This window comes from Rhineura floridana, chromosome 4 (assembly GCF_030035675.1).
Source record: "Rhineura floridana isolate rRhiFlo1 chromosome 4, rRhiFlo1.hap2, whole genome shotgun sequence".
NCBI classification, from domain to species: domain Eukaryota; kingdom Metazoa; phylum Chordata; class Lepidosauria; order Squamata; family Rhineuridae; genus Rhineura; species Rhineura floridana.
In genome coordinates, this window is record NC_084483.1 from 171,676,885 (window position 1) to 171,695,355 (window position 18,471).

Consider the following 18,471-nt stretch of genomic DNA (forward strand, 5'->3'; position numbering starts at 1 on the left):
TCCCCCAAGTAATGCCCAAAGGTAATGCTGGAAACATTACAATTACTCCACAAAAATAATAAAATTGCTCCTAGTTCTATTACAATCAAAATGTAAAGAATTACCCACTCGTTCTTCAAAAAAGTAATGAATTATAAGTAATTTGTTACTTGTTACTTCCAAGCTCTGACTATATTAATGTCATAAATAAAGGTGGCTAGAACCTGTGGATGACCAGCTCCCTTTGTGACAACAGTGTGATTGATGGTTGCTGACTCACCACTCAGAGAGTGGCTGTCTGTTTCATCTTTGGTCTTTATTTGTGTGAGCCAATCTGCTAACGTCCTTCATATCACATAACAATCTTTTTGAGGGGAGATGTTTGAGATCATTGCATCTTAAATCCATTTGGTGAGCACAGGCATACTATGATAATGGCATTGTGATGGAAGGTCTGTAGTAAAATAGTGTATACTGAAAAAAGGGGCGAGGAGAGAAAGATGTTGAATTAAATGGACCATGCTTACATTGCTGTTGATCCCCAGGAACAGTTTTTGTTTTGTTTTTTAGTGCATGAAGCATTTTGATTCCATCTAGCATATGTTCTCCACATTCTTCTCTGCTCTAATTAATCCATGCTTTTCGACAGCTCCAGATGGCATGCTGCCTCCAAGGCTTTCATCTGCCACACCGACCAGTCTTCAGGTTGCCTGGTCTACACCAGTTCGCAACAATGCTCCAGGCTTACCCAGTTACCAACTCCAAATGAGGCCTAAGCACTCCCCAGAAGAAGTTCTAGAGTAAGCAAATAATAAACTACCCAACATTGTGAAGAAATGTAAAGTGATCTTTGAGGTAGTTTACCTCACTAGTAGCATCTCTGCACGTATGTAGTATATCTTGCCTTCATTGCATGCTCTATTTTTTAAAAAATGTATTTTTGCTTTAGGTTGCTTTCCAAACCTTCAGCTTCTCTAAACTACATAGTCACGGATCTGCAGCCATACACATCATATGAAATAAGGGTTATTGCTTGCAATGGATATGGTGATACATACAGCAACTGGACTCTAATGGTTACAGCAGAGGACAGTAAGTAGCTTGTGGAACTTCACAGTACATTTTTCCTTAATTAAATGCCCACACAGAGGGCAGTCTCTCAGACCAACTGAACCACTGGCTCCCTTCTCCTGATTTTCATCAGACAAGTACTAATAACACACTGACTCTTAATATTTCCAGCAGATGGAAGGTGTGGCTAGCAGGCCAGCGTATTGAGGAGGAAGGCCAGCAGTAACAGCATTCCTGTGATGGATGTAGGGCATCTGGTGCTCATGCATGAGCACTTACAAAAGAGACCAAGGTCAATGGCTTCTGCAGTGCTGGGGCCATTGACAGCTACCTGAGGGTACTACCTGCTGATGCTGGGCCTGTTCACACTCAACCTACTTGAACTGAGAAAGTGATGTAGAGCAATCCAAACACACTTCTGCAGCAGCAAAGCTGGGAGAAATACATATTGGTATTCAAGACGTTTTTCAGGGAAACCAGATTGCCATTACTGATAACATAACTGAGGAACATCAATACGTCTCTGTGGAATTGCAGGGATGCGTCGAATACATTTTGAAACTACTGGCCTGATATGTCACCATCATCATCAAATGTATAACCCATTTTCCTCTCTAAAAGGTAGCTGATTGTTTACTTGAAAATGATAATAATAACAAAAAAACTCAAATTAACAAGAAAAAGTAATGGGAAAGTTCACTGTTCTTATTAGTATTTGGGACACGGCATCTCAGTTGCTTTTCTTGAAAGTGTATTTTCCAGTCCCTCAGTTTGATGATCAGTTACTTCTATTTTGGGAATGGATAGAAGGACTCACCCTTTCTGGCCCTCTAGTGACAAAGTTTTGGTCTCACAACAGCTATTTATATACTGCTTTTCGGCACAAAGGTCCCTAAAACAGTGAATAACACATTAAACCAAAGAAAATATATGGTAGAATATGAGAAAATGCCATATGTCAACCAGCAAGCAAAACAACGTAAGAACAAAATCATAACATAGGAGGACCAGAAGAATGCTTCTCCAAGCTAGAGACTTAAAGGGTCAGAGTAAGTAAAATCAGTTTAGTTGTGAGCCTCTGCTGTTAACATTTTACATGATACTTCCATACAAAATATTAGTGACATGCTGAATTTGAAATGATTTTCCTGATTGTTTAATGATCCTGTTCAATAAAAGCTGGCCCAATTCAAGATACTTTGCCAGTTTCTGGAATAACGTGACATTGCTGCTAGATGAAGTTCTATTAAAGACCAATCTTTATTTTGCTTCTACTTGTTCTGGATTTATCTTATTTTTGTATTTATTTATTTTAATCTGTAGTGCTATTGCTTTGTTAGATTAGAATTGCTTTGTCTGAGCATATGACTATCAAATTGGGATCAGTCACCAAATAGCTTCAAAGTGCTTCATGGAAAATGATTCATAAATGAACTAGTAGCAGCAGCAGCAATAACAGCAGCAGCAGCAGTAATGAGAATAAGGATGATGTTACTGCAGCTAATTCATCAAATGGCAACTTTTTTGCATCCAGACCAGTTTCCCAAAGCCTTCATATACAAGTTGGGGGTTGGACTTGATGGCCTTATAGACCCCTTCCAACTCTACTATTCTATGATTCTAAGTAGAAGCCACCCATCCTGGTGTGGGTTGTTGTCACATTTTAAGCGATTTGTGCAGAGTGGGTTGCCATGTGGATCATGGCAATTTTACCATGCCATTCCAAAAGTATGAAAGTATAGGTTCATAGGAACATAAGAAGCTGCCTTATATGATGTCAGACAATTTGTTCATCTAGCCCAGTATTTATGTCCTCTGACTGATAGCAGATCTTTCCCATCAGTAGAGCTTCTTCAAGCCAAATATATTTGCATCTACTGAAAAGCACCCAATCAACATAGTCCCTAAGAACAGCTTGCAACATGACAACCATATGAAGCAACTGAAACCACAGGAGCAGTTCATAGTCCCACGTTGGGGCCCCAAAAATGTGCACTAGACTTAAACAATTGTGTCATAATGATAATTATTTCATGTGAAAGATGGTACACTGAACTGATCCTGAGACTTTCTTCTTGCACTGAGGGGTTCAGCAGCGCTACAGCTTCATTTTGGGTAAGGCATACAATTTCTGTTCTCTACGACTTGCTGGGAATCGCAAGTGAGGGGAGTGCTGTTGTGCTCAGGTCCTGCTTGTGGGCTTCCCTTGGGCATCTGTTTGGTCACTGTGAGAACAGGATGTTGGGCTAGATAGGTCTTTGGCCTGGTCCAGCAGGGCTGTTCCTATGTTGTTATACACCACCAAGAGCAAATCAGCCTCTGCTGGCTAAAGCTCTGTTGTTATTTTTTAATGTACATAGAGGTGTAAGTCAGAGGCAGGAAAGCTGCATTCTTGATGGAATTTGCATCCAGTACTTTGCCTTCTTTCATGATAAAGCCAGCCCTAGATGCATTTCACACATCCTCCATCCTCTGCCAGTGTCTTTAGCATCTAGAAAATCAGCAAACAAAACATTTCCTAGCATGATGATGTATCAGTTGGAAAATCTTCACCTGTTGAATTTCAACAAGAACTCTGCCAGAACCCACACTTGGGTGTGGTGCTGAATTAGCACTTCTTTATTACTCTAGTTGTTTCCCATAACTGTAGAATTAGTAGTTCGTTAGAACTGATTATATTTTCTGAACAGCTTCCCATTTTGGTTATATTTATGACTGTACCACTGAGAAGTCTCCTAAAAACTGATATATTCCACTTTACTGAAGTGTTCTCCACACCCTCTGAAAACTCTCATTACCTTTAATATTGACTAATCTGTGTCTATTGCCTGTAACGTGTTTTAAGACTCTGCTTCCCCCATGCATGTCCCTAGTGAGATAATACGATAACCCATTTCACCCCAATTGTACCAGGAAGTAAATAAACACTCATTTCTAGTCAGATTATTAGGAAAGATTAATGATAATTTTGTACCTTTTTTAAAAAAGTAGAGACTGAACTTTTGAAGCAGATGAGCCAAATAGCCTCCCATAAAAGGTAATTTAATTTGCCAAAATGAAACTACCTTCCAGCATTAATGCTGCAAGGAAATGGCTTGAAGAATGAATCAAAGACATTAAGGGGTGTGATATGCCCCTCCCCCTTCCACTCATATTCTGTAGCTTGCTCTATAAACAATTCCTTCCAAGTAAAAAGAGTTTATTATTTTATTTTCAGCATTGGCAGGCTAAGCTATGTTGCTGTCATACTCTTGCAATCTTCCTTCCACTGACAACCACATTGACAACATGTTATATTCCACATTGATTTTACAGTTAAGGAGCTGATTGTGATATATAGAGATTTTAAGAATTCAGCTGAGAAGCTGACTTTTGCCTTTTATCATTCCATTAAAATTTTATAACCATCTTTTTCATGTCATTTCACCCATGAATTCTTAGTTTAGAAAGGGATAGATACTGCTGGGAGCATAACTTTTTCTCATGTTCAGAGCTTTTTATTGTATTAGCAAACTACCCCAATTATAGTTAATACTTGTGTTTTACATAATTGGGCTGACCCTTTCAGCCAAGCAGGACCATGTTAGTTGGTGTGTGTGTGTGTGTTTAAAAAGGTGGGGGGAAATTATTCCACTTGTCACTCAATGGGAACTACTCTGCAAAAGTCTTGGGGACCAAGATTTAACACTTCTCTATCCAGAGGGGCCAATTAAACAGCTCTCCAAAGTCTTGCTTGAATTCAGTGAGTTGTAAAGGTCTGCCTTTTAAAAGAGCTGCAGAGAGAGCATATGGAAAGACATCTTTTTAAAAAAATGTGTTTGGGGAAAAAAAGTAGAAAATTGAAGTTAAGCATCTCTTCTCATATGTTATAGCAGATAATGTTAAGAGAGCTGTGTCTAAGCTCTGCGGGGGTTTGTTACACAAATTCATCTCATTATCCCAAATGTTTCACCTATAATGCCAGCAATGTACTCAGTAGGGATGGAAAGGCTTATTTTTCTTATCACAAGGGAGAACAAACTGTTTGATTATTTTCCTCCTGCAGACACCCACAGTCTGATGCTTCAGATATACATATAATTAGAAAAATTCCTGATGACCAGCCCTGAAAAAATGTGTCTCCAAAGAGCCTTGAATTTATTTAAGATGCATATCCAAATATGCTATTGCCTTATATTTAATATACCATAAATGTGGGATCACCCCTCCCCTCTCCATTTAAGAAATATAAATTCTTTTCTCTTTTTTCCCCCTGAAGTTATTTGTGCCAAGATTGGTTGGGGAATAATTTCAAATAGTATCTGTACTCTTGTAATGTGAATTGAACCTGAAATGAAATGTCACTTTTTTAGGACCTTGCAGAGTGACAAGCAGAATTGCACATTTTTTTTAATATAGAAATGTAATCAGCACGAGTACATGTGCAACTGGTGCTGGGAATGGTAGCAAATAAACAGACACCCTCCAAAAATACTGTACGTCAAAATTATCTATCTTCTTCATACTTTGTCCCTAAACATTTTGCTTGTTTAATAATGGTCCTTCAGAATGGGTTTTTTCCCTCCTGTATACACTATTCTGATCACTATTAAATATGCTCTTGGTGAGCAGTAAATAGTTGCTTCTGCCCATGGAATATGTCCTAATATGATACAGAATGTAACTCAGTCATTGACAACTGAATTTTAAAAAGGTGAACCCTTTTGAACTTTAAAAAAAGCCTTCAACAAACCAAAAGCTGTTTTAAACAATTACTGTACCCAAGTATATTTTTAAAAGATTTTCAATAAAATCTAATGTTCACAGAAAATCTCATAAATGTCAAAATTGCTGTGGGCAGAATAGGTGGAAATAGTGTTTTCTTGATCTGCTGTAGCAATTTATAGATTTCAGGACGTGGTTTATAAGAATGCTAAATGTTCTGGAATTACAGCTGTTACTGATCAGTGATTGAGCCAGATTTGTGTTATTGCACCAAGTTCTTGCTTGTACCTAGAGAGCAGTAAAGCCTCAATATAATAAAAAGCACCTGCATTTTAAATGAAATTTCAATTGAAAAACTTAACAGCCCTTCAAATTGCAGAATTTAACGCAGCCCAGTAAAGCTTAAATAACACTTTGCCTCCACAGGCTGAGGGTTTTTGCATTCAAGGTGACTTGATTGTGTCGCATGGCAAAATTATTTACAATTAAGGGATTTCTCTGGAGGGGGCTGCAGAGTATTTGCTGTTCCACAACACCTATGCAGGCATATGGTCGGTCTTTTTCAGTATTCATGGCGGCTCCTGAACCTTTATGATAATTGAATCAGTTAGAGTGCTGAGTGGAGCAAGCATAAAACCTGTTAACCTAAAGGTCAGATCTGTGCATTGTTTATTTATCAGTAGGTGAAAGAGCTAAATCGGCAGCTTCTGTCACAGTCACAATAAAAAATCACCTGTAATATTAACAGGGAGTAGATAAATTGCAAAAAGGGATTAGAATGATAAACAGAACAGAGCAAAATATCGCATATATAATGAGAGGCACAGCGGTGGGTTTTACTGGGCTATAAAATACACAGCTTTGTTATAAAAGTGTTATGGGGCATAATTAGGAGCATGTTCTAGAAAATGGTAACAAAAGCTAGAACCTTGGTTCTAAATGTCCTACCTAGCTCTGAATTCTCTTTATGAGAAATTAGTTTTCAACAGAGTATCACTCTACTATTGCTGATTAGATGTGTGTATTGGTAAGGTGGTTTTGTGCAGTGGGTTGGAGAGACTCAGGTTCATTGTTCTGATTGGCTGTGAAGCTCATTAGCTGGCCTTCAGCAGGTCAATATATCTTTGTCTAACATATGTCATAGTACTGTTGCTAGTATAAGACCATTAGAAGGTGCCTACTGGATCAGACCAAAGATTTACCTAGTCCAGGGATGGGCAGACTTGGCCCTACCATTACGCAGAGTGAGGCAGTTGCCTCAGGCAATAGATGCTGGGAGAATGGGTGGCAAGGAGAAATGGAGAAGTATTGAAAGGCAGCTGTAGGTGTAGTGCACCTGCCCTGTGTTCCCTGAGCTAGTCTGCTCCCCTCATGTTCACTGGAGGATATTGTCCTGTCACCACCTTTGAAGTAAGAGTCGAATGCCAGGCCAGTTAGCTTTTGTGCATGGAATATACCGGGGTGTGTGTGAGTTTTTCTCTTCAGGCATCAAATTATCCTGGACTGGCCTTGGGAGTAAGGGACCTTTTTCAGCCTAAGGACCACATTTCCCATACGAGCAACCTTCTGGGAAGTGCATGGTAGACTAGGCCAGAAGGAAAAGTGGATGAGGTAACAGATGTAACTCCTAAAATAGGAAGACTTATATTCCAGCCATTCAAAAGCCAGAGATTTCTGCACACGCCCATATACACACATCTCTTCATTCAGGGAAGCAGGAGGCATTGTCGCAGTTCAAGAACACATTCCAGCCAAGCAAAAGTGCTTGAAGAGAGTGTGAAGCAGGACTGTTGAGGGGGTGTAACCACAGGGGCGTGGCCCAGGAGAGGCCTGAGGGCTCTATAAAGAGGCACATTTGGCCTGTGGGCCGGAGGTTCTCTCCCCGTTTTGAAATGTCTTTGGATGTTCTTTATTATTTTTAAATGTTCTTGATTGTTTTAAAATGCTTTAAATATTGTTATGAGCATGGGGGGGGGGCTGGAATGGATGATTTCTGTGGGTCACCTTTCCAGCCTCTGATTTGGAATCTTATGCCTGGGAGGCTGGCTCTGCTAGCCAGATGAATCTCCTTTGTTAATCAAATAGAGTGGCCAGGTAGTTAATGGGCCTGTTTAATTGCCCTGGCGACTGGTGAAAGGGCTAGGAAGATCCTTTTGTCATTTTAAACTCTACTGGAGGAGAGTCTCTCCCCCCCACTCCTGGGCGGGCAGAAGTGTGTTTGGAGTTGGTAGTGTGTGTTCGGGACAGAACTAGGGCTGCAGGCATGCGGAGAGGCTGGCTCCCTGCATCGTGGCGATAGGATGCCCCTGCACCTAGATGGAAAAGCTGGATATTAGACTGCTGATGCCTTGAACCCCTCCATCCTAAGCTCAGGTTGAAATGTGTGTACATAAATAAACCATATTTCATAAAGACACCGTAGTCTCCGCTGGCCTTCTTCCCAAAGGAAACCAAACCCTGGATGGGCGCAGGGACCCCCTGAAATCTCACCGCTCGGAGATTGGGGGAGGCGCGCAACAATATGTTTTTGATTTTATTTTCAATTGTATTGTTTATGGATCTGCTGTTTTCCACCCTAGGCTCCTTTGAACATAAGAACATAAGAAGAGCCTGCTGGATCAGGCCAGTGGCCCAGCTAGTCCAGCATCCTGTTCTCACAGTGGCCAACCAGGTGCCTGGGGGAAGCCCGCAAGCAGGACCTGAGTGCAAGAACACTCTCCCCTCCTGAGGCTTCCAGCAACTGGTTTTCAGAAGCATGCTGCCTCTGACTAGGGTGGCAGAGCACAGCCATCACGGCTAGTAGCCATTGATAGCCCTGTCCTCCATGAATTTGTCTAATCTTCTTTTAAAGCCATCCAAGCTGGTGGCCATTACTGCGTCTTGTGGGAGCAAATTCCATAGTTTAACTATGCGCTGAGTAAAGAAGTACTTCCTTTTGTCTGTCCTGAATCTTCCAACATTCAGCTTCTTTGAATGTCCACGAGTTCTAGTATTATGAGAGAGGGCGAAAAACTTTTCTCTATCCACTTTCTCAATGCCATGCATAATTTTATACACTTCTATCATGTCTCCTCTGACCCGCCTTTTCTCTCAACTATAAAGCCCCAAATCCTGCAACCTTTCCTCATAAGGGAGTCGCTCCATCCCCTTGATCATTCTGGTTGCCCTCCTCTGAACCTTCTCCAACTCTATAATATCCTTTTTGAGATGAGGCGACCAGAGGACGGGATGGATATAATTTAAGCAGCTTAGTGTCATACTGTCTCTGACAATGGAGGTTCTATTCACACTATCATGGATCTTATAAAGCTTATCAAAGCAGCAGCCATCACCAGATATCTACCAATGAATTTCATAAATTAAGTATACATTGTGTAAGAAAATATACAAGGTATAAGGATGAAATGGGGAAACTCTAGTGAAAGCTTGTCCATTAGGGCAAATGGGGCACTGCCCCACTAACCTCACTCTGCCCTCACCTAGTCCCAGTTTGCCTTCTTACACACAACTAGTCCAGGGGGTAGCAGCACTACCTGTCAGCTTCCTCTTCCTTAGTCTCAGTGTTGCCCTTCTAGAACTCAGAAGGCAGGAGACGAGGACAAAATTGGAATTAGTTGGCTCTCCCTGTCATTGGCTGTGGCTCCATCTACTGCTTGATCTCTCTGCATTCTACTCCACCAGTCTTGATAGGCACCATCCACCACTGGACAACTCCATGTAGCTGCCCTAAGCTATTTGTTGGATCCGTGGGATACAAAACGGATACCTAACTCTTTTTAAAAAATTGTGCATTGGGCCTGAGGTTCCCTACCCCTGTCACATACCAAAGGGAGACTTACTGCAGTTTTGGCATCAATATCTTGTTATTAATCATCCTTTTTACTCTTTCTGTGTTACAGAACCAGGTCCTGTAGATCCACCACTCCTATTGAATGTTAAATCTAGAGAGGCAACTATCTCCTGGCAGCATCCATCAAAGCCAAATGGCATTATCACCCACTACAATATTTACCCAAATGTCCAGCTGTACGCTTCTATTCCAGGAACTAGATCTAAATGCACAGTACATTATTTGCACCCTTTTACAGTTTATCGGTTTCAAGTAGAAGGCTGTACTTCCAAAGGATGCTCTCTTTCCCCCGAGACAGCACCCATAGAGACCCTTCCAGATGCACCTGAAGATATCCCTCCTCCAAAGCTCTATTCAGACACACCAACGTCTGTACTAATATCATGGCAGCCTCCTCGTCATCCAAATGGACTGGTGGAAAACTTTACAATAGAGAGGAGAGTGAAGGAAACAGAACAAGTATCCACTGTTGCTTCATTACCCTTCAATGATTCAAGGAGCTACCTGGACCAAAGTGCTGCTCTTAGCCCTTGGATAAAATATGAATACAGAATATTGGCAAGTACTTTTAAAGGAGGCACCAACAGCAGTGCATGGGCAGAAGTTATCACCAGGCCCTCTAGACCTGCAGGCATCCAGCCTCCGGAGGTGCAAGCACTGGGACCAGATACTGCCCAGGTTTGTTCAATTTCATTGTAGTTCATGCTAATATACATTTTCACTAAAATCACCAGAGGTGCCTTCTAGCTCATGTTTAGAGATGTTTACAGCACTAGAAGAGTAGCTTCTGTATGCTTCCACAGGGCCTCTCTCACACCACAGCTGTCTTGTATCCACTGTCTTTGGTGTTGAGCTGATGGTCAAAGGAATAGCCCAAATATTCTGACATTGCCTCAGATAACTGTACCCATTTCCAAATTCCCTGTCCCAGTCACACAGTGGGTCTGAGACCCTAGGCATAGCTGCTATCTTACTTCAGATGCAGCACCTATGGCAGGGATGGGGAATCTGTGTCCCTCCAAATGCCTTTGGGCTGCAATGTGCTTCATTCTTGACTATTAGCCATGCTTGCTGGGGCTGATGGGAGTTGGTCCAACTACATCTAGAGGGATACAGGCACCCCATACGTGCCTTATGGTATCTATCACGCACTTCTTATTGACTAAGGTTAGGTGGTTTAGTGATTCATTTCTAGCCTCAAAACAAAATAAAACCAGCCTATTTCTTATTGACGGAGCACGGTGATTTAGGCTATGTCAGGAAGTCTGTGATTTGCACTAGTAACGTCAGAATCAGGATTGGGACATCCTATCATATCTTCCTGTCTTCTGTTGAAAGGAATTGGGTATGAAACATCAGATGGTAGTACAAGGCCTCTGGGTTGTTCAGGCAAGGTATGTGTATGTTATTGCCTTGCCTTCAGCCTTCACCTGGTACTTTCTGCATGCTGCACTTCAGGCTCAATTTTTCAGCTTTTCTAGCCCTTCACCTTTTCCAGCATTCAGAGTCTTCAGCTTCTAGCTCAAACCATTAACCTCAGGGCCTCAAGACAGAGAACACTCTCCAAGCCTGTTTTGGATATGTCTGCCCATTGCCCTTGCTGGACTCTGACAGGTGCACTCTGCTTGAAATTCCCCCTTGGCATTTGTCTGTGCTCTGCATTAGCCTCTCCCCAAATTTGATGACCTTCTTTGCAAATTTGATGAACTACACCACTAAGAATAGTTTAGATGAGGGATATAGCCCCTGTGCCTTCCAGATGTTGCACACTACAGCTCCTATCATCCCCAAACATTGACCATGCAGGCTGCGGCTAATGGAAGCTGTAGTTCAACAACACCTGGAGGACCACAGGTTCTCCACTCCTGGGTTAGATGCTTTAATTTAGTGTATAGCCCTAAATCAACTTTAGTTCAGCCTGTTCCCAGCCCCCAAATCTAATATTTTGCTTTTTATTACACAGTTGAAATGCTTCCAGTTTTCTCTCACATATCTGAAGTAGTTGGGATGCTACTGTGGGGGTATTTAATTTTAATCACCAAGCCAGACTAAAATGTGTACAATACAAAAAAATGAAACAAAAACATCCTACCCTTCTAGACTTTATTAAAATGCTAATAGATATGACTGTTAAATGTTCTATGTTTTCAAATATGTGTCAAAATATCTGTTTTGTTTTTAATCTTCTATGAAGTTAAAATTAATGTCCAACTTGACTGATTAAGGAAAGAACAGCCTTAGAGGACTACCAAGGAAATTTTCAATTATTCACATCATTCATTTGGGAATGAACTCTAGAGGACAGGATAACTACCATTGTTTTGGCTGGCATACAAACTTCATTCAAGGGAAATTAGTGTAACCAAACAAGAGGGATTTTTGTAGCTTAGAAGCCTCTTTTGTGTAAATATACGCATGCTTCCATGGATTCAGTCTTGTACTAGTGCCAAAAGGCATCGGTGCAGTAGCTTGCTCGCTAGAGCACAAAACAAAGGACATTTGCATAAGGCTGGAGACCATCCACTTAAATCATTGGTGCTCTTTTTGGTATGGTTTATCCACCTGAATAATGTTTTTGTGTGTAGACACTCAGTCAGCATTAAATAATGTGAACAACAATCAGCCAAATAATAAAATCTGGAACCACATTTTGAAATCTTAACAAGCAATACTTTATCTAAGTGGTGAAAATAGTGCAGGCTTTTTGAAATATATTGCATCCACATTACTACCTAAATAAGCTCAACCTGTGGCTGCAATGGTAAGCATAATATTCAATCATTATAGACAAAGGCTCATTGTGATGCATGGACAGAATACTGATATGCAGAGATGTGGAGCTTGGGATACACCAAAGCGATTAGTCATAATACATAGGAAGAAAATAGGAAATTCAGTATATAAGATTAAAAGTCATATCACTAACATACCGGAAAGTGTGTGCTTGTGTCAATCTGTGTATCAAACTAAGTGTATGAATATCTTATTGAAACATTGGTAATATCTTGTAGAAACATTGAGAATCAAGGGATGATGATTAAACAATCCTTGCTTGATAAACCATGGCCTTATTAAACTGAGAATGAACATTGTATCCATAATCTCCATCTTCTCTGTGTTCCTTGTGAACATACTTCAGTGCTTAGGAATGTTAAAGAATTCCGTTGGAAATAGGAGTGGAAATTCCTGCAATTTGCATGTTCGTCATGCTTGTCAGCAACAGAAATCACACAAGTGAATATGAGCAGTATTTGATTTTTTTTAGTCTGCAAACATTACATAAATAATTACGTTTTCAACATAGTTTGTAACAACAAATAATGTAGGTTTTAGTGGAAGCTGAACTACAGCGGAATGGAAACAGCACTGATTGCAACAAACCCAGGATAGGATGGAAATCATTGTCTTCTTATATTTCTATACAGCATTTCAGTTGTGGTTTGTTGAAACCAGTTTCCCATAACTTCCAAAATGGGAAACTGCTTCAGGTGAGGACTTAAGCATGCCATGTCTGCAATTCATGTTGGACGAACAATATCACTTTGACTCTGAGCATCAGATCAGTGACAAAATTCACTTTGCACTTCACTACCTACACACAGCATCCAATCATTACCTTCCCATGCTCCATCCAACAGGTGATAGCATTGATTATCTGTTTAGTATGGGATGATCATCATGAGCAGCAGTAAACACAACATGAATAAATGAATATCTGGATCAGAGTCTAGAAGTTTAATTCTGAGTCTGTTTAATCAAAATATTTAAACCAGATCTGCTGACTTGCTCTGGGTACAAAAATGGTGCTATGGACATGAATCTCTCCTACCCTGCAAAATCTTCCCTATTCGGTTAAATCAAGGGGTGAGGAACCAGTGGCCTCTTCATTGGTTAGGGTCCCCAGAGGGGCTTATCAAGCCCGTGGTCTCCTCTCCTCCTCAGTCCTGCCTTACATAAAGAAAGAATAAAGGAATGAATGGATGATGGGCAGAAAGAACAAAGACAGAAAAGGGAGTGGCAGAATGGATGGGTGAGTATGAATAGGATATGTATATGTGGGTAGATTTGTGTGAATGGTGTGTTTTTGCTTTGGCCATACCCATCACCTGCATGTTGCCCCTGGGAAGTTACCCACAAGGAAATAGGCCTTATATATACATGCTGAATGACGTTCCCTGCCTTTGATTTAACTGAAGGGTATAGATTACTGGTGTAGATTCCTGAAATTCATTTAGTTTCAGCTGTTCATCTTTGTAGTATTGGATATCTGCAGAAACTAAAGATTTTGGTATCAAAATAATTTGTAGAACCTGATTATTTAACTGTACTACCTTACCCATTCATTTGTTGTACCTAAAATGAGTGTGTGTCTGACTCTGTTTATAAAATGAGGACTTGGAAATCCGTAATGGGATTCACCTGAGATTCTAAGACTTTATTGTTATTTCTGTATACCAACAGATGCCTGCTTCAGTCCTACCTTCCATTATACTTAAATTAAATTAAATATATATATTACTGTTGTTGTTACAGTTGTTGTTACAAAAGAAATCCATATATCATAGTTGTAATTGTTCATAACTTCAAGTACACTTTTAAATGAATATAACCCTTTATATGTCTTGCTACAGTAATCTGTCTGTGGCAGAGCTGGAGCTTAAACTCAGGCCCTGTGGTATCCAGCATGCCATATTGGTTCTGTCAATATGGGGAAAAGGACAATGCAAGAAAAAATGAGTACCTGCCCTGCTCATGCAGCATCTCATACCCCCGCAGGATGTATTTGGTGCATATCAGCTGTTGGGGAGGCAGAACAGGCTACCCTTATTTTGTAGTGAGTATTATAATGGTCAAGAAGGCATGTAATAACAGCATCTGTTTCCAGTCAATCAAGTTTGTGTTAAGTATAGTATGAACCCGCTATAGGAGGCAAAGTCTCTCCTTTTACTTGGATTCCTTTCGGCCCCGATATGTCAAGGGTTTGGGTCAAGGTGTGGGGCTGTGATATGTATATTTTCCTCACTCCAAAAGGGCCATAGTTTATGTCGGACAGGGGCATCACAACCGGGGTGCGGGGGTGACACCCAGAGCCAGCCCGCCCCACACCGTTGCCCGGCAAGGCTGCTCCAACTCCTCGGAGGCGGGCAAGACCGGGAGCAGCGTCGGCGGGGCGAGGGTAGCGCGCCGGCATTCCCAGGCCTTCTCCGGCTGGGTGCCCCTCCGGCGCGCGCCCTCCCAGGGGCATGGATGGGGTGGCTGGCCTCGAGTGTGTGTGCGCGCGCGCACCTAGCCACCTCGTCCATGCCCCTGGGAGGGCGCGCACCGGAGGTCCGCACCCCCCCACACTCCCGCTAGTGACGCCGCTGATGTCGGAATCAGATTGTCTCTTTAAAGACCTAGCTCTCTTCCCCAAGACCAGCAGGCTCAGGGTAGTGTTTGCAGGGCAACAGCAGAAAACCTTGTTGGCTCCTCTAGAGGGCCACAGTCTATAAATGAATAAATAGGAATCCCTCTGGAGTTTTTTCTTCAGGATTCAAAAGAGTTTTTGTCTAGGAAAAGGCCCTGTAATCCATATATGGGAGAGGTTTTACAGAGGCAGTTGGCTTTTATAGTGTGAAATAAATAAAGATTCTTCTTCATGAAAACATGAGGTGTTTGAGACCTTCCCATAGAGAATGTTTGTGCATTACCTTTGTGGATGAAACTGAAAGGCGAGCTTGTCCTTTTTCTAGTTTCAGGAACCATTGAAAATGGTTGCCTCTTTTTTGTGTTCATTGGTTTCAGGAGCTCCTGAAATTTACACCTTCAATAGAGCTTAACGTCCTGTACAATTCATGGCTTGCACATGGGGATACATACAGCCTTAGCTACTGTGTATGCTTTAAATACAAAATAAATTTTCTTGGTTCCTTTCTTCAACAGATAGGCCATTTGGAAAGTGTTGAAGATATTTTTAATAGAATCATAGACACGCAAATGTTGCTTTCTTTATTGTCTAATTAAAAGAAAAGGAACTTCAAGCCTTCTAGTTTACATAAGGGAATGGCTGGTAGTTGTGCAGGTCTCCATGGCGTGGCAAGGTTCTGCCGGCACACAGACGTTTGGGAAGCTTCGTCTAGCTGGAGAAGGTCCTTTCTCAGAGTTTCAGCTGATGCCAGAACATTTTGATATATTGCTAACTAATTTTACTGGTGTCCATTAGGCTCTGGTGTCCATTAGGTCCATTTGTGTGATCAGAGGATACGACCTGGCTGTTTCAGGTGACATCAGCTATAGGGCATGGCATATTGAGCCACAACTTGGCCTGGTGGTTGTAACTTCTCTCCCAGTCCTTTCAGTTGCCTCCTGTTCTGTTCTGAGATCCCATTCCAGTACAATTCAGGCGTCCATTTTGGACCTGGTATAGGGAGAGCTACTGTAGAAGTTGATTTCTCTCCAGTTAGCAGGGTAAGTGAGTGGGAGAAGCTGCAGAGACTGATCCTGACCACACATGCCGGCCCATTCAGTTGGAGTGCCCTTCTCATCCAGGCAGTCACTCTGGGGATGACTGCCTAGAGTTCCATGTAATTGGCTTGGGTTTGAAATCCTTGGTTTTGGATGTTCAAGGTGCCCATCTGCTGATTCAAGGTTTTAAACACCTTTCTTGTCTCCAAGCATACCTTTAGCAACTGGGAGCCCAGCTGTGCTTGTTCTTCTGGTGCTCCTGTTCTGGAGCTGACCCAGCAGCTCTGGAGATTTAGGAGGTGCTAGAGGGTTTTCTCCAGGAGGGGGTGCACAGGGCACTGGCTGCAGCACCATTAGCAGAGCTTGGAAGATTACTTTTAAAAAGTAATAAATTACAGTTACAATTACTTGGCCAAAAAAAGTAGTAATTACCGTTACAATTACAATTGCTCTGAAAGTAACTGATTACTTTACTTTTTCTCAAAAGTAATCACTACAATTACATTTCAGTTACTTTTTTTAAAAAACTCCTACAAAAGGTGCTGGCCTTGGCTGCTGCACATCTAAGAAGCCTAAAACAATATTAAAAATAAACACACACACACACGGGGTAGTAGAATAAAAAAATTTATCCATAAGATTAACATAATGGCATAACAGAATCTCACATCCCCCCAAGCAATGAAGATACCCCAACTCTTGAAATCAAATTTTACACTTGAAATGCTTTTATAATATGTTTCTGTTATGTCTCAAAAGAACAAGATGCTCAAAGAGCATGTCAGACAAGGAATGTCTTTTTACAGTCATTACGTTGCCAGCAGTACTGAACAGGCGTTCTACTGCGGCGCTTGAAGGCATGCCTGTGTCGTGCTGCAAAAAACACTGCAGCACACGTGGAAAGCCATGGAGTGATGACACTTCCCTGCTGGGAGACCTCAGGTACCTCACCAGTTCCTCCTCAGCAGTGTCCACTGCTGACTTCTTGCCCTGGGGCAGAAAGTTAAAGAAGTCATCTTCTAAGTCATCTCCTTCCTGGTCTTTATCTGAAGACTGATCACTGTCCTCATTTACACCCATCTTTATTTCAGCTTTCAACAAGGCTTCCATTGTGTATCTAAGAAAGAGAGAGGATATGTTAACACATATATGTTAGGAAACCATCATCTGCTCTTAATTTCCTGATGCTTGTCATGTCCCCTGGTTCAGGGTCCAGCCTGAGCCTGTGGATGATGACATGGAAGGTAGGAAGGTGACCAAGTCACCACACTCATGGGGCAGCACAGCAGACCCTTAAGGATTACCTGCAGCAACCCAAGGTTGTGATGAGGAGCCCCAGGAAGAAAAGGCCCAGCCCCTGCCTACCACCTTAAGCCCTCTGATGCCTCCCTTGAGACAACATTTCCCTTGGAGTAATCCACCCAAAGGGCTTCCCTAATGTTCTTACTTGTTGGTATGGGTGGCGGCCTGACACGATTCCAGCCAATTTAGTTTGAAGCGAGGGTGTAGGCAGGCTGCCAGAAGAAGCCTCTTGTCCTCCCAGATAGCTGCAAACTGCTTTCTTAGGGCTTCGCACACACCTCTCAGCAGCTGAAAACAGTATGTGTACCTCTCAGGTTTGTTTTCCAGTCATTCTAACTTGCGGTCCAGATTGCAGAGCGCTGGTAGCAAATACCCCATGAACATGCCATTCTCCCGTTGCAGGATATCTAGGGACTGGGCTAGCGGCTCCATAATCTCTGTGTATTCCTGTACCACTTCAATCTCAGCAGCTGTGATCCTGGACAAGGAGCAGCGGTCCATTATGGCATGCATTTTTAGTGGCACAGTTGACAGGAGCTCATGTAGTTGCTTCAACGCATCAAAGGTGGAATTCCACCTGGTCTTATTCGGTACCTTCAGATACACACCACATTGCGCACGGATATACTCAGCAATCTGGGCTGACTGGTTCTGCTTGGACCACAACTTGCTGCACTTTCCCATCAAGGAACGAAACTGTTTCTTGAAAGGACCAAGAAGACTACTTTTGGAGGAGTCAGAAAGCATGGCCTCTATGTCTTGTGTTGCCACAAGGTTGAGGGTGTGGCTAGCACATCTCTGGTGTGGTGGTAAAACAAAATCCTCTCCTGAGTCTGCAGCTTCTTCCTCTGCCTCAGGTCCTGTGTCCAGGATCTCACAGATAGGCACAAACTCCACCTCAGCCTCCTCCTCCTCCTCCTGGTTATCACCATCATCGTCACTGGTGCCTGCAGCTTCCACTGGTTCTTTGGCCATGAAAACTCTGAACGCTTTCACAAAGTTGGAGCCATTGTCTGTAGTAGTGCACATAACTTTGTTGTGGATCCTGTACTGCACATGTACATCATGCAGTGCTTTTGAAAGGACATCGTATGTATGGCGCCCCTTCAGACGCTTGCAAG

General features: G+C 42.1%; 1 protein-coding gene across 1 annotated transcript in view; it reads left to right on the forward strand.

Moving 5' to 3' along the window:
• USH2A (usherin) overlaps positions 1–18,471 on the forward strand; it is a 766,975-nt gene that overhangs the window by 478,494 nt on the left and 270,010 nt on the right. Inside the window, exons 38-40 of the mRNA XM_061626123.1 lie at positions 629–779; positions 929–1,071; positions 9,654–10,282. Of these exons, the coding sequence (XP_061482107.1) occupies positions 629–779; positions 929–1,071; positions 9,654–10,282 (923 nt within the window). The remainder of the gene's footprint in view (positions 1–628; positions 780–928; positions 1,072–9,653; positions 10,283–18,471) is intronic.